This window comes from Cajanus cajan, chromosome 7, assembly GCF_000230855.2.
Source record: "Cajanus cajan strain Asha chromosome 7, NIPB_CcT2T_4, whole genome shotgun sequence".
Classification (NCBI taxonomy): Eukaryota; Viridiplantae; Streptophyta; class Magnoliopsida; order Fabales; family Fabaceae; genus Cajanus; species Cajanus cajan.
The window spans coordinates 60373277-60387889 of record NC_138523.1 but is presented as its reverse complement, the minus strand read 5'-3'; the positions used below and the strand labels follow the sequence as shown (position 1 = coordinate 60387889).

Here is a 14613-nt window from a genome sequence, read left to right as displayed (position 1 = left end):
TCTTCAAATCCTATTTCTCAATCGGATTAATATTTAATTAAATATAGTTTATTTTTTTATTTATGAAATATAATTTTAATTAATATGTATATATATAGTAATTTAATTTTTAAAATACAACCTTTTGAACCCTAAGTCGATGTTTATATATAATTTCATAATTAAAATATGTCACATATATTTATATAACTATATATTTTAACTTTATAATAATTAAGTAACTACAAAATAATTAATTTTAATTTATTATTCTTTGGCAAGTCTTTGGAAAGTATATATATATATATATAGGGCTATTAAATATGTTAAATTAATTTTATTAAAAAGTAATTAATGAAGAATATCGTCATTAATGTTTTTGAAGTGAATTTTACTTATATTAATAAATATAAGTTAACTTAGCGTGAAGGTAAGCAACTAAACCACTATTTTAATTACGAGGGTAGTTTATTTTCCTTGGACATGCATGCATAATTGGCATGAAGTCTGCTTATTTTTTGGTTGCAAACAAAAAATAAAACAAACCTCACGCTCTCTCTAGAAAGGGTAAGGAAGCCAAACCTCTCAATCGTATTTAATACGGAGCTCAACATTCTTGTTTCATCACATTGATTTTTTATTTTTCCAACTATTTATTATTATTTTATATTATTGTAAGAAAAATAAGGAGAGAAAATGTGAAGTAAAATGAGTGATAATGAAAAGAAAAAAAAATGTTATAGTAATTTATTATATAATAAAAGTATAGGTGATGCAGAAACTTTACACGGTCGTTTAATAAAAAAATTATTATTTGTATTAGGTCATTAACATTAAAAATAATAAATAAATAAATAATCAAACAGTCATTTTTAACTAAAAAATAATGTAAAACTATTTTTAAATGTGAGTAATGACCATTAAATTCTATATAATAAATAAACAACTCATCTCTACAAGTGTTCTGTTCAAATGGAGTTCCCACTGATTCGGTTAGGATCAGCAATGCATTTTAATTACTTATAGGAATTTACGTGTGAATTCGTAAATGAGGGTGCGTATTTGCACTAAACTTCTTTGTGGAACACCTTTTTTGTACTGTTTTTTCAAATTAGCAAAAACACAATTTTTTTTGAAGGAAAGCAAAAACACAATTTAATAATCTAGAAGTTGTAGTCCCTAAAAATAATATTATAATTTAATTATTTTTCATAAATAAAAATCTAATGTGAGCACATTATTAGTACACAAATCTATCCTGTCAATTAATTAAAAATACATGTTAATTATTTCAATAATCTTATAAAACTTATAATTGATAACTTTTTTAATAAAAAGTATATAACTTCTTCTCACTTATAAATTCTTAGAGAGATAAAGAGGTATACTTAGTTGCATCCTCGTGTTTTAGGTGAAGAATATTAAATCTGGTTATTAATTAAAGAGTGTAAATATCGAATTACTTAATATACTACCTTTTATTCTAAAAAAATTTATAACTAAATAACAATATAAGTTTTTCTACTGTTCATTAATTTTTAATGAAGTTCATAATATAGTGTTGACAATTTGAGACATATATTAGGATGGTTCGACACGTATTAAAGTATAGGACAAAAGAGAATAACACATAATAAATGTTAAAGTTACTATACAACTTATTATTTTGTACATTGTTTGGTAAAATTATTACAATATCTTTTTAAATATTAGTTATCATAATAAATTATTTATTTTAATGAAATGATAGGGGCTAGAATTGTAATAACAACAATAACAATATTAGTGATACAGAGAGGATGATGATGGGTTGTGATTATAGTAATGGTTGGTTGATAATAATAGTAGACGACAACAATGATAGTGTTAGACGTCAATAGTAAGGGTTAGAGTGTTATTAGTACAACACCATGATAGTGTAGTAAGTGTTTTTATACTTGAGACAAAAAATTGTATCATAATTTATTGAGTAACAAAAAATTTAACTTTTGTTATATTTCTTTTAATTTTTTTTGTTGTATCTTATGACTCTTTCATAAATCAAACACAAAATAATTATATTTATCCTGTTCAATACCATAAATTTTAGCAGATCAAACAAAATGAATCCTTATAGCAATATGTAGAGATTAGTGTAGAAGATCGATATATTTGTGTGAAACATTTGTGTGTACATATATATATATATATATATATATATATATATATATATATTGTTATTTTAAATGACAGATGCAAAGATAGATAACCTGAAACATTGAAAAAACTCGTTCGAAAAATTCTCTTTGAGACATGTGATGACACTGACCTTAAAAATTTATCTACGATTACATCCAAGTCTCTTAGGATACAATAAGGTCGTCTCAACAATGTTGAGAAACAAAATTGATAATTAAATTTCGTAGAGAATCCAAAAGAAAAAACAAAGGAAGTCAAAGTGTTTTTAAACATGTAAAAGAGTAAGACAGAAATCTCTATTTATAAAGTTGGAGAGTTTATGTCAAACCCGTAAACATACAAAATCTTAAGGAGAAAATCTGTCTAAGTTTATCCAAAAGCAACTATTACAAAAATTGATAAAATAGATAGGATTTTAAAAATCGGGTCAACATTTAAAATGAAATATTAAAATGGTCATATTCAGGATAAGTTTTTATCAATTAAATAAAATAATTTAAAGTAATAAAAAATAAAAATATTTTTTAATCCCATTTTTGCACATACAAGGAGAATAAATTAGCATATTTGCACTACAATAAGTTTATGAGACTCATTTTCACGAGCGCAAGTCCAACACTTATTACTTGTTTCTTTTAAAAGTGTAACATTTTGATATGTAAAGTCACAAGTCTTACAAGGAGAAATAATGTGAGACTTCTTTTGAAATACACATATAAGTAATATATATGAGGTAAAAAAAATATAAAAATAAATATATATTTAACAAGAGTAAAAATGTATTTTATATTAATCTTTATTTTCTAAAAGTTTAAATAATTTCTAAAAACAAACACTTCCCTTCACTTTTATTCTACTTCTCTTATATTAAACAATTTTTTTTTCTCTCTACTTTTCTTCTCTTTTTTCTATTTCTTTATTTTTTACAAAACACATGAGTGAACCATCATTCTCGCCGGGTCTACACGAAAAAGAAACAGAATTGAACACTAATCGATTAGCATAGAAACAAATCACTTTCATGGTGTCTAATTCACAGATAGGAGGCCCGAGACCTCAATTGGGTTATCACACATTGTTTATTTATTAATTTCTTGCATCTATAAAGACAATTATGTTGTTACATGCGCAGTGATGTTTATGTATATGTATATATCTATTTGCATGGAACAAAACAATCATTACCATCCTTATTAACAATGGGTCAGTAATTGATCAATTATATTTTTGTATGAATCAGATACTAATTTAAAAAAAAAAAGATTAAAGTGAATTTTAAAGAGTTAACAAAATCTCTTATACACATGATTAACAAACAAACCTTATCAATATATAAAAAAAAAACATAATTATTTTCCACTTATTGGTTAAGTAATTATGGCTATGTGCCTTCTTCATCCATGGATGTTATTGGTCGAACACAACAAAATCTTTGCACCATTAACTCGGAGAAAACAAAAAGGAACCGTGTGAGAGCAACGATTCACGAAATGACAGCTTTTCAGACAACTAGACCAACAAATCACTGATCATGTAGCTTTCGCTCATCAACTACTTCTAATAGAATATGTATACCATATGAGTAATGATTTGTAGAACATTTCGTGTAAAAGTGTGTAATGAATAGTGTGATGTAGTGATAAAAAGCATAGTACTATTGTTAAAAAAAATGACATTAAATAATGAGTTTAACTTTCTTTTTGTAATGTTATTTTTTTGATGAGTTGTAATGCTATCCTTTATACTATTAATTTCAATAAATAGTATAACATATATGGTTTTTTTGGGTTATTCTACTTGTTAATCAAGGGGAAAATTATTCAAAGTCCAATGATTAAGTTGTGCACTTAAAGTAGGCAAGAATTCTCTGTACAACCTTCCAATTAATGCATTTAACAAGTGATGTTGAACCGTTCCCTCAAATTTCGAAAATTCTAAACCCTAAACTAATTAAAACTCGAGAAATTTGTAAGAACTAGACAAAAAAGGATTAGTCTATGATGAATAAGACTGAAGAGAAACCATAACATGTAAGTTGGCCTAACAGCCTGGATATGTGGAACCCCGCTCTATAAAGAATAAATAGTCTCAAAGAATGTTATAAAATATTTATAAAGAGTAATTTTTTGAATTTTGAATTTTTATTTTACAAATTTAAAATGTGATTCAATTGTACATTTGTAATTAAAATTAGCTAAGGAAATATATTATTAATTAATATTTAATACAGAAGAATTTTCAATAATAACTAATTTAAAAAAAATGCAATATGATAGAATGACACGAAGCCATGAATATATCTTGTTTTTTTTTTTTTTTAAATAATCTTGGTATTGGAGTGAAGTATATATCATATATTCAAAGTAATGATTAATCTTTGTTAGTAATTATGAACACAATTATACAAAATAAACATTTTTCTCTCAACATTTCATAAGATATGCATTACTTAACTTAATTATTTACTTAAAATTGCCATAAAAATAAAGTTTAAAATAAGAGTTTTGAATTTTGTTTTGTTTTGTGCATATAGTCAATAACAATAACAAAAATAATATTTTAAATATTGAGCAAACTATCCAAACTTTTCACTATTCTCATCCAGCACGCATAAGAAAGTAAGAAAGCCATAAAAGAAACATTCTTTTAAGTTAAAAACAATTTAGTCTTTGACTTTTTTATTAAAAAAATTCGTGTCAATTCTTAATTTTATAATATGTCATTAATCTTAATTTTTATGTAAAATAAAAAATGAATAAAATAATACTTTTTATAAATTTTAAAAAAAATTCAAATCTCACGTCAATTAAAGATAAAATAATTAAATAATATATAAATGGGAAAATAAAACTCATCTTATAAACTATTTTTTTAATGTTGAATTAGACTCTTAAGTCATTTTTTAAGAAACATTAAAGACAAATTTTAAAAGTTAAAAAATCTAAATTATACAATATCGTAAAGTATGATTGGGAGATATTGTAAAGGGAACGACTGTGAATTGATTAAGGGGATCCACGTAAATAGCGGACCGCAGGTGCAAATATTAATTTCTTAAAGATTATTTGATTTTTTTTATTTATTAAAATTTAGCATATTTATATATTATTCAACATTTTATTTCATCTTCTATTTTATTGCTCTCTCCCTGGCTTAAAGCAAAGTAAAAACTAAAAAAAGAAAAAGAAAAACCTTAAATTTGTATTATTTTGCATGAAGTTTTCTAATTTTTTTTTTCCTCCACCGACCTCAAAACTTTGCCGGCCAAAGTCAAATAACATAGATGTTCAAAAAGTGGTCAGCGGAAGGTAACCTTTTTACAAATTTTGTTTTCTTCTTCCTCCATAGACAAATCATACATTACATGCTGCAGATCTATACAGTAACGTTTACATATTTGTCAATGTTCACGTCAACCTTGCGTGATTGACTCTCATTTTCAACCTATCATTTCTCAAACAAATTAATGATGTTTACACGTACATAATTTAAATTTTTTTAAAGGAATATTGAAATGAGAAATTCTACTTTTAACCGTGCTTTTTTTATACATTAACAAAACTAAAAAGTAAAAACAACTCAGCAGCTAAGAAGGTAAGATCATGTCCCGACTCAAAGTAACAAGTGCTTCCCTTAATTATTGTGAGCTCTTACTTTAGCCAAAATGTTAACTTCGTTCCTATCATGAGAAGTGTTGGTGTAGACTAACCATATGAACATCTCAAGTATGAAAGATATGAACCAGCTCCAAGCAATCACACTCCCATATTTGACATTCAAGGTTTCGTTTGGGTTTGTATATTTGACATGGTAACTCATTATATTTTTATTGATCTAAAAAATAATTGTTACAAAACAACTTTATTTACCAGGTACCATGCATAATAATTTTCAACTAAACTATATATTTATTTTTATTTTACTACCTAAAATAAAAGGTTCATCCACCACGTGGAATTAATGCTCTGAAAAATGAATTTTGGGCACATGATATTATATTAAAAGAAATCCGTAAAGAAAGAAAGAAGGTAGGATTGAATATGGTTGTTACGTTTATATATCCAAAAAGGTTTGGATTAATTAGCTTATTTGGAAAGGGAAGGAGGGGAGAAATGAATGGATGGTGATGTGGTTAGGCATTGAGGGCATGCATATGGGTAAGTTAATTAAAAATGGAGAAAGAAGGTGTTACCTTTATTTGAGTGTAAGTGTGACATAAAAAGCAGAAACAAGGTAGTTAATGCAGATGGGCTACCCTCCCACAGTTACCTACTTGGAAGCTAACTCCTACCAAAACATACATAATTTTGTGTGTGGCTGCGTACGTAAACCAATCAAAGTCAAAACAGAAATTCCGAAATTGGTCATTCCTGCGTTCACATTCTCTATATATCACCCTCAACCCTCAATTCTTCTTTCTCTGCATCATTCCCATCCACTGCTACTGTTTCTTTCGTCGTTTGTTATCTGTCGCTGTCTTATGCCTTTCCAATTTCCCTCTCTATTTTATTAACTTTTCTCATCACATTTTTTTTTGTTTTCTTTTGGATTCTGTCTTTGTCATTGATCATGCAGCACCGTCAACTGTTAAGTTATTGTTTTTCTTTACCGGATCATGTTAATTGTCTTTCCGCACAATACCAAAAGACAGACACGCTCCAAAAGCTTTGTAAATATATTATCCTTTTTTTTAAGTTGTTGAGGTCATATATCTTTAAGTTGTCCTTTTTCTTTATCTTGTCTCTTCAGTTATATATTAAGGGTTTCTTTTTCTTATAGAAAATCTTTTTCTTTTATTTATCTTTTCATTTTTATTGGGACTTCTAATTTTTTTAATTAAATATGAGGACTCTATTACTATAAAGGAATGAAATCAGTAGATAATCACTTTGAACGAATTTTTAATCTAAAATTATTTACTCTCTATTTTATATATTTTTTATTTCTTTCTAATATACTAATGTAGAACTTTCTCTCCAACAATTATAATAAAATTAAGTTATTTATCATATTCATATTTCTCTCTCAAATTCTAATAAGTTGTTGGTCTGATTAATATTATACTGGATCTTTTTAAATAAATTTGAGTTTTATAAATGAAAAAAAATGTAATTGAAAAGAGAGATTATACTATAAGTGGACAAACAAGTTCTTTGATAAAAATTAGTCATCAACAAAATCGATGATAAATACTTCATTTATTCTCATTATAAAGGGGATATCATCATTGTATGTAATTATTTTTTGTCTCTATTTTTTAGTAGATTATTATATCTTTCAAATATTAAATTTTTTTTTGAATAATCATCCACAATAATCTAATATTTTGTCTATTAACTGTTAAAAATACGAAATGTCTCGACCCATCTCATATTAATAACATAATTCTAAAAATAATATTTGCTCTCAAATACTATTGGGAAAAACCCAAGTCCCGCCAATCCTAGATCATTAAAAAGGGCCACCTACCATTTATCCACGTACCAAGCTCAATAGTGCTGGACGTGAGGGGGTGTATTGGGAAAAACCCAAGTCCCACATCGACTAGAGATTAGGCAATTGAATAATATATAAGTGGAAAGCAACCCTTACCTTACAAGCCGGTTTTGTAGGGTTGAGTTAGGCTTAATCCACTATTCTAACAAATACATATAAAAAAATAGTTGAACCTTACAAGATGGATATGACTTGTAAAAGGTAATGCTATTTTCTTAAAAAAAAATTGTGGATACCAAAGGTAAATAGAACATGCCATTCAAAAGTCAAAAGTTAGTAGTATTTAATTTGTTCCCGTTCTGTTTGCGAATCTGATTTTGGAATCAGATGGTTTGGCAATGAGCACGCAAAGACATTAGTCATGTATTTATCGAAGAGGGAGCGTCCAACGTCAAAGCCTTTTTATTTTTTTTATTTTTAAAGGTTTTCTTGAGTTTGTAATTGGACCCATTAGATTCATGGGTTAGCCCACTAACATACATTATAATCCATATGATTAACATATTAAATTATTTTACATATATTTGAAAATAAGTCTCATTATAAATAATTTTGTTTAAACTGTTCAAGAATGAAATTAGTTAAATTTATATGCATTCATCCCGCAAATAATCTGCCACTTTTACGAAATAGAGCGTCATGCTAAAAAATTAAATTTTTTTTTAAATCTCTGCTGCAAAAAGTGGTTGGGCCATCAAATAAATGACTAGTAAGAAAGTGGGCCGGAGCGGCCCGTTTGCGTGGTCTATATGTTTTTTTGATGCTCTGAGCTGAGGTCTCTGCTATATGACATGAATATTATAAAATATAAATATAAATGTTAAACTGAAATTACAATAGTTGAGAGCTGAGAGGAAGGTGAAGCGGAGATGGAGGAGAGAGAGAAATCCGATAAGAGAAGCAGAGATCGTCACTCGCAACGCCACCGCCAGCATCGATCGGACAGAAATCACAAGCGCGAACTCAAATCTAGGGTTAGGTCGAAGGTGAAGCGCGATGAAGAGAGGGAAGATTCGATGGAACCGCATTCTCATAAGCGGAAGGAGAGGGAGCACAGCGCGGATGAGGAAATTAGGGTTTCTGAGGACAGGAGGGAACGGAGGAGGTTTGGGGATAAATTCAAGAAGGACGAATCAGAACAAGAAGAAGCAGACGGCCATGATACTATTCATGACCCCAATGGAGCTCATGCCTCTGCATCTTCCCTAAACGTTAGTTTTTTTTTTTTTAATTTATTTTTTTATCTTTTCTACTTTTCATGCTTATAATAATTACATTGTAATATGCCTGTTTTATTAGTGTTCCTCGTGTTTTAGAATATCACGTCAAATTGTAGGGTTGTTTGCTTGCTTTCAGTTACTGCTACTGCTTACTGAGCTAGAATGGGATTGCTAGTTTACTTGACACACTATGAGATAATCCTAGTAGTCACTGATAGGTGGGTTTGCATGAGAGATGTCTTGTTATCTTTTTGTGTCCCTAATTGTGATTTCTGTTGATGGAATACTTGAAGAGGGACGCTTATTCACGGGCGTTTTATCCTTGCTCTTTCAGGGTGCACTGGGATCGCCTGCTGTGGCACCCACGAGTGTGCCCGAGACATCTTTGGCTCCTCCTTCCTTTCCTATCAAGGTATCTTCGATTTTTACCACAAATGAAAATAAGGGTGTTAGTATTACCAGGTCTCATGAGGTTACTGGAAAATCTAGTACAGATGGGCCATCTTCAACTGCGGGAAAAACTGGAAGCCTCTCTATTGATGCCCTAGCTAAGGCTAAGAAAGCTTTACAAATGCAGAAAGAGTTGTCAGAAAAGTTGAAGAAAATTCCTCAGGTCAGTTGCCCTTTCTTTTTTATTAGTATCAGATGGGTATTTCTCTTTTGAGACTGATTTATTTTATTGCAACTATGTTTGTTCCTCTGAATGCATTAATTGCTGTACTTTTGGTTGTACAGTTGAATAAGAGTTCTACCCAGAATTCACAAGGAAGCTCAAAGTTGGGTTCAAAGAGTGAATCTACAGTGCCCTCTTCTGGTGCTGGAGTGGTATCAAAAGTTTCCAACTCAGTTTCTTTGGGCCATGTTGCAAATATGTCAATTTTCCCCTCAACAGCATCTGCTGCTTTTGGAAATCCTCAAGCCAGTGGCACTAGTGCTGCTGGTATTGCAACTCTACCTGAAGCTGTCAGGCGTGCTCAGGAGTATGCTGCCAGGATAGCATATGGTCAAGATCCACAATTTGCTCCTCAAATAAATATATTTCCCGGTCAGATGGTAACGGATGTTGCTATCCCACAGAAACCCACCAAGGCCCCTGTTCTTCGTCTTGATGCTCAGGGACGGGAAATAGATGAACATGGAAATGTTGTTAATGTGACTAAGCCCAGCAACCTTAGCACATTAAAGGTGTGCTGTTATCTTAGTTGTCGCTCTTTACTGGTTATATTTTTCTGTTTGGGATTTCCGTTGTAATGCTGAAATCTGTGCCTGAACATTTCAGGTCAACATTAACAAGCAGAAGAAAGATGCGTTTGAAATACTAAAACCTGTATTGGATGTCGATCCTGAAGCTAATCCTCATTTTGATGCAAGGATGGGTATCAACAAAATGAAGCTCCTGCGGCCCAAGAGGATGAATTTCCAGTTTGTGGAGGAAGGGAGATGGTCAAAAGATGCTGAAACAATAAAATTGAAGGTATTTTTATCTGTCCATCCCCTTCTCCCACTCTCTAGTGAATTTCCTTTTTACTTATTTGATTGCCTTGTATGTGCTTTGTTTATATTATTTGACTCGTGCAGAGTAAATTTGGAGAAGCTCAAGCAAAAGAGCACAAGGCCAAACAAGCACAGCTGGCAAAGGCAAAGGCTGCTCCTGATATAAATCCAAACTTAATTGAAATAACAGAGAGAGTTGTAATTAAAGAAAAACCCAAGGACCAAATTCCGGAAATTGAGTGGTGGTAAGTTTATGTCTACCTGGACTCCTGCTTTCTATGTAAGTTTTATTTGTAAAAGTGTAAGGATTGTTTTATGGGTGTTATTCGAATATCATAAATGTTGGTAATTCAGATTTAGTCAGTATACTGTTTATCACAAATAAGTTCTTCTTTTTCTGTTGTTTGCAATAATTTTTGTTAAAGTTAGAAGATACAAAGAAACTGGAATAAACCAGCCTGCCTGTTTGAAAAAATAAAGACTTCTAGAGTACTAGTTGAATAGAAAGCATGAAAATACCATTGATAGTTGGTAAACCTTACCGAACAATGAACTATTTGATGAGTGTCTATTTGTGAATCTAGTATTGCCTGTCTTGTGGGTAACTTTTGTTTTGATTTTAAGAGCTGCAAGATTAGAAGCAGACGAGCAAAATAATTGCCTTGTACCCAGTTCATGTGTTTATATTTGTTTAATTTACTATTTGAATTTATCAGGGATTTGCCTCTTCTGCAATCTGGAAATTATGGTGATATTGATAATGTAACCATAGGTGAAGAAAAACTGAAAATGGAAAAAATCACTTTTTATGTGGAGCATCCCCGTCCTATTGAACCACCTGCTGAGCCTGCCCCTCCACCACCTCAACCACTCAAGCTAACTAAGCAAGAGCAGAAAAAGCTCCGGACGCAGAGACGTATAGCTAAGGAGAAAGATCGACAGGAGATGATAAGACAGGGTGTCATAGAACCACCAAAACCAAAGGTCAAGATGAGCAATTTAATGAAAGTACTTGGCTCTGAGGCAACTCAAGATCCTACTCGTCTTGAGAAGGAAATACGTAGTGCAGCTGCTGAGCGTGAACAGGCTCACATAGATAGGAATATTGCACGCAAGCTTACTCCTGCTGAGCAGAGGGAGAAGAAGGAAAGGAAGCTGTTTGATGATCCAAATACACTGGAGACACTTGTCTCTCTTTACAGGGTAAATGATCTCTCAAATCCAAAGGCTCGCTTTAGAGTTGATGTTAACGCTCAAGAGAACCGTTTGACTGGATGTGCTGTGATTTCCGACAGTATAAGTGTTGTTGTGGTTGAAGGGGGAAGCAAGTCAATTAAGAGGTATGGGAAACTCATGCTTAGGCGTATTAATTGGAGTGAGGTTTCAAAAGAAAAAGAAGAAAATGAAGATTCAGATGATGATAAGCCTGTCAATAAGTGTGTTCTGGTGTGGCAAGGAAGTGTTGCCAAACCCAACTTTAATAGGTTCAGTGTTCATGATTGCATCACTGAAGCAGCTGCCCGTAAAGTTTTTGTGGATGCCGGTGTTCCTCATTATTGGGATCTAGCTGTGAACTATGTAGAAGATGAAGCTGTTTGACTTGTCTTCTAGTGTTTTTGTTCTGTTATGGCCTGCCTTGGCCGAAGTCTTCTGGTGAGTGATCTGTTTTACGATTTGCATTCAGCAGTATTTTAAGCAAAAATAATAAACACGATAGCTGCTAGTGCTCCTATGTTTCCATGGGCCAATGATTATGAAATTTGCTAGGTTAATTAGTGGTGTACATTTTTTCATATCGGTTTGGATAGCATCCATTCAGAGATACACAACATTCGTTTAAGATTTAAGCCTTCGGGATTATACTTCCATTTTGTTTACTCTTTTAGATGTTTCGATCAATAGGTGCTAAACATAGAGTATTCCCCTCATGCAGTTCTCAAGTTCTTCAGGCATGGGATTTCTGATGTAGAATGCAAATATATTCTGTTGTTGAGGAATGCAACCTCAATCGGGTTTGGATAAGCCGCAGGGATGGATCTTTTTATTTAATTATTTTATATTTTTTACAATTTGAATTTACTCACTTATTTTTATATGTGTTATTAATTATATTCTAACTCTAACTACTTATTTTACCCTTAATAGCTCCAGTTAATTTTTAATAATTACACAAACTCCTAGGAGAGAGATTTGTTATTTCCTCCTTTTTTAACATAGGCAGGGAGTACCTTTTCTACCAGCAGTAAGAAGTTACATTTTCAAACCTGAACTCGAATCTATTTTGAAAATGTCGAGCTTGCTTAAAGCTGATTTTTTCTCGTCAAATTAAGGTCGGGTTAGATAACATAATACATACAAGATCAAATTTACATGCCATGTGTAATGATATTTGACGAATGAGATAAATAAATCAGTAATTAATTAAGAAAAAGACAAATCACTTATTCTTTTAAAAATTTATTCAATCTTAATATTGTCTGTAAGTTAAATAATCTCTTTTGAGTTTTTATAAATTAAAGTTTTAATTAACAATATTTTTTGGACTAAATTAAGGACTTTAATATCTATATTTAGTCTTTCTTGATTTACTCGTGATTTAAAATGTTATATAAATATAATCAGTTATTCTTTATTCATTCAATTCTCATATTGATTAGAACATAATAATAATAATAATAATAATAATAATAATAATAATGTTGTCACAATTATTATGATACACTTGAATAATTATGGTGGGTAACTATTATTATTATTATTATTATTATTATTATTATTATTCTTTGGATTAAAAATTGATTTTCTCTGCCTTTTTTATTTGAAAATTTTTATTTTAGTTAATTTGTTGATTTGTTTAAATTTGTTACACAATTTTCACATTATACTTGGTTGATGGATAGTCACACTTTACTAGGGCATATTAGTTTTTAATTCCTAATTTTTGGACATTACATGGATTATGTTCAAGGATCAAAAACATATGTCATGATGGATGTGAGAGGTTAAAATAAGTTTTTTTTTTCAAATTACACAGATTAAAAAAAATAAATTTAAGAAACAAAAATAAATTATTTTAAGTTCAAGATATTAAAAATATTTATAAGTTAAAATTATTACTATCATCATTTTTATCATTATCGTTGTCATTATTATTACAATAGTTTTCATTATAATCATTATTATTGCTATTATAATTATCACATCATTATTATTATCATAACAATAATTATTAATGTAGTTACGATCATTATTATTATTGTTCATGTTGTTACCACTAGAACAATTTTCAATGCCAATATTAATTATTGTACCATGTCTCTTTGGGAAATTATTAAATAGTTTAGACTATCAAGTATTAATGGTCCCAACTAATATTTACATGACATGTATTTAAAATTTTTAAATTTACAAAAAAAAAATCAATAACAGTTGATTATAAATTATATTAAGAGTTAATCATCCATATACTAGCAGTGTAAAGCTTTTTATACTGAGAACCAATCATATCTTTTAAATTATTTTATTTATTTTTATTTGATTAAATAAGCAAATGACATGACACTGTTAAAAAATATGATTAATTGTCGGTGTAAAAAAATTTTATACTGACAATGTATAGGTGATTAACTCTTATGTTAATATTAGTTTCTTTCAATAAAATTATATTGATATTAGTTAGGGATCGTATATCCAAGATTAGCTAATAATTTTTTCTTTCTTTTCCGCCCATTCATCACCATATCAACTTGAATTAAAATATAGAAAGTGATTAATTTGGCATTAAAATTTGAAGAAAAAAAATGAAACTGAAAATTATAAAATAAAAGTGGTTTCAACTTTTAAAAAATTTAAAATTTAAAACAAACAATTATGACGAACAATATTTATACTTTGTCTTTTTTTTTAAAGGCTTAATACATCATAAATTCCTACACTTTTTTTTTGTTGAATATTTTTAATTTGATCCTTATATTAAAAAAATGTAATTGAGTCTTTAATTTTTTTTCAATTTTATTGATGAGTTTTTAGAGTTAGTTAATTTTAAGGATTGAATTAAAAAATTGTAAAAAATAAGGACTCTATTATATTATATTTGTTATTATGCAGAGACCTAATTAATTTTTAAAAATATTTCGCTGACATGCGAATATATTAAAACATTTAAAAATTCAAAAGATACAAGAAAAAAAAAAAGTCGGGTTGAGAATGCAAGATACTAATTTGATTATGTGATAGCGACGCGAAC

The 14613-nt window shown here is 29.5% G+C and overlaps 1 protein-coding gene across 8 annotated transcripts; it reads left to right on the top strand.

Annotated features, from left to right (window-relative positions):
- The first annotated feature begins 8440 nt into the window (after positions 1-8440).
- Positions 8441-12502, top strand: LOC109815136 (protein RDM16). Of its 8 annotated transcripts, XM_083060383.1 has the most exons (8): positions 8725-8864; positions 9010-9091; positions 9208-9285; positions 9363-9486; positions 9609-10058; positions 10153-10347; positions 10452-10612; positions 11084-12460. In XM_083060383.1, the coding sequence occupies exons 2-8, from the start codon at positions 9036-9038 to the stop codon at positions 11964-11966; spliced, it is 1947 nt and encodes a 648-aa protein (XP_082916509.1). In that variant the 5' UTR covers positions 8725-8864; positions 9010-9035; the 3' UTR covers positions 11967-12460. The 8 variants fall into 8 exon arrangements, 6 of the variants coding, with proteins under 6 accessions (XP_082916508.1, XP_020235339.1, XP_082916509.1 ...); XR_003805635.2 differs by lacking the exon at positions 9010-9091 and having other exon boundaries at positions 8441-8864; positions 9208-9486; positions 11084-12020; positions 12270-12502; XM_083060382.1 differs by lacking the exon at positions 9010-9091 and having other exon boundaries at positions 8441-8864; positions 9167-9285.
- The last annotated feature ends 2111 nt before the right edge of the window (positions 12503-14613 follow it).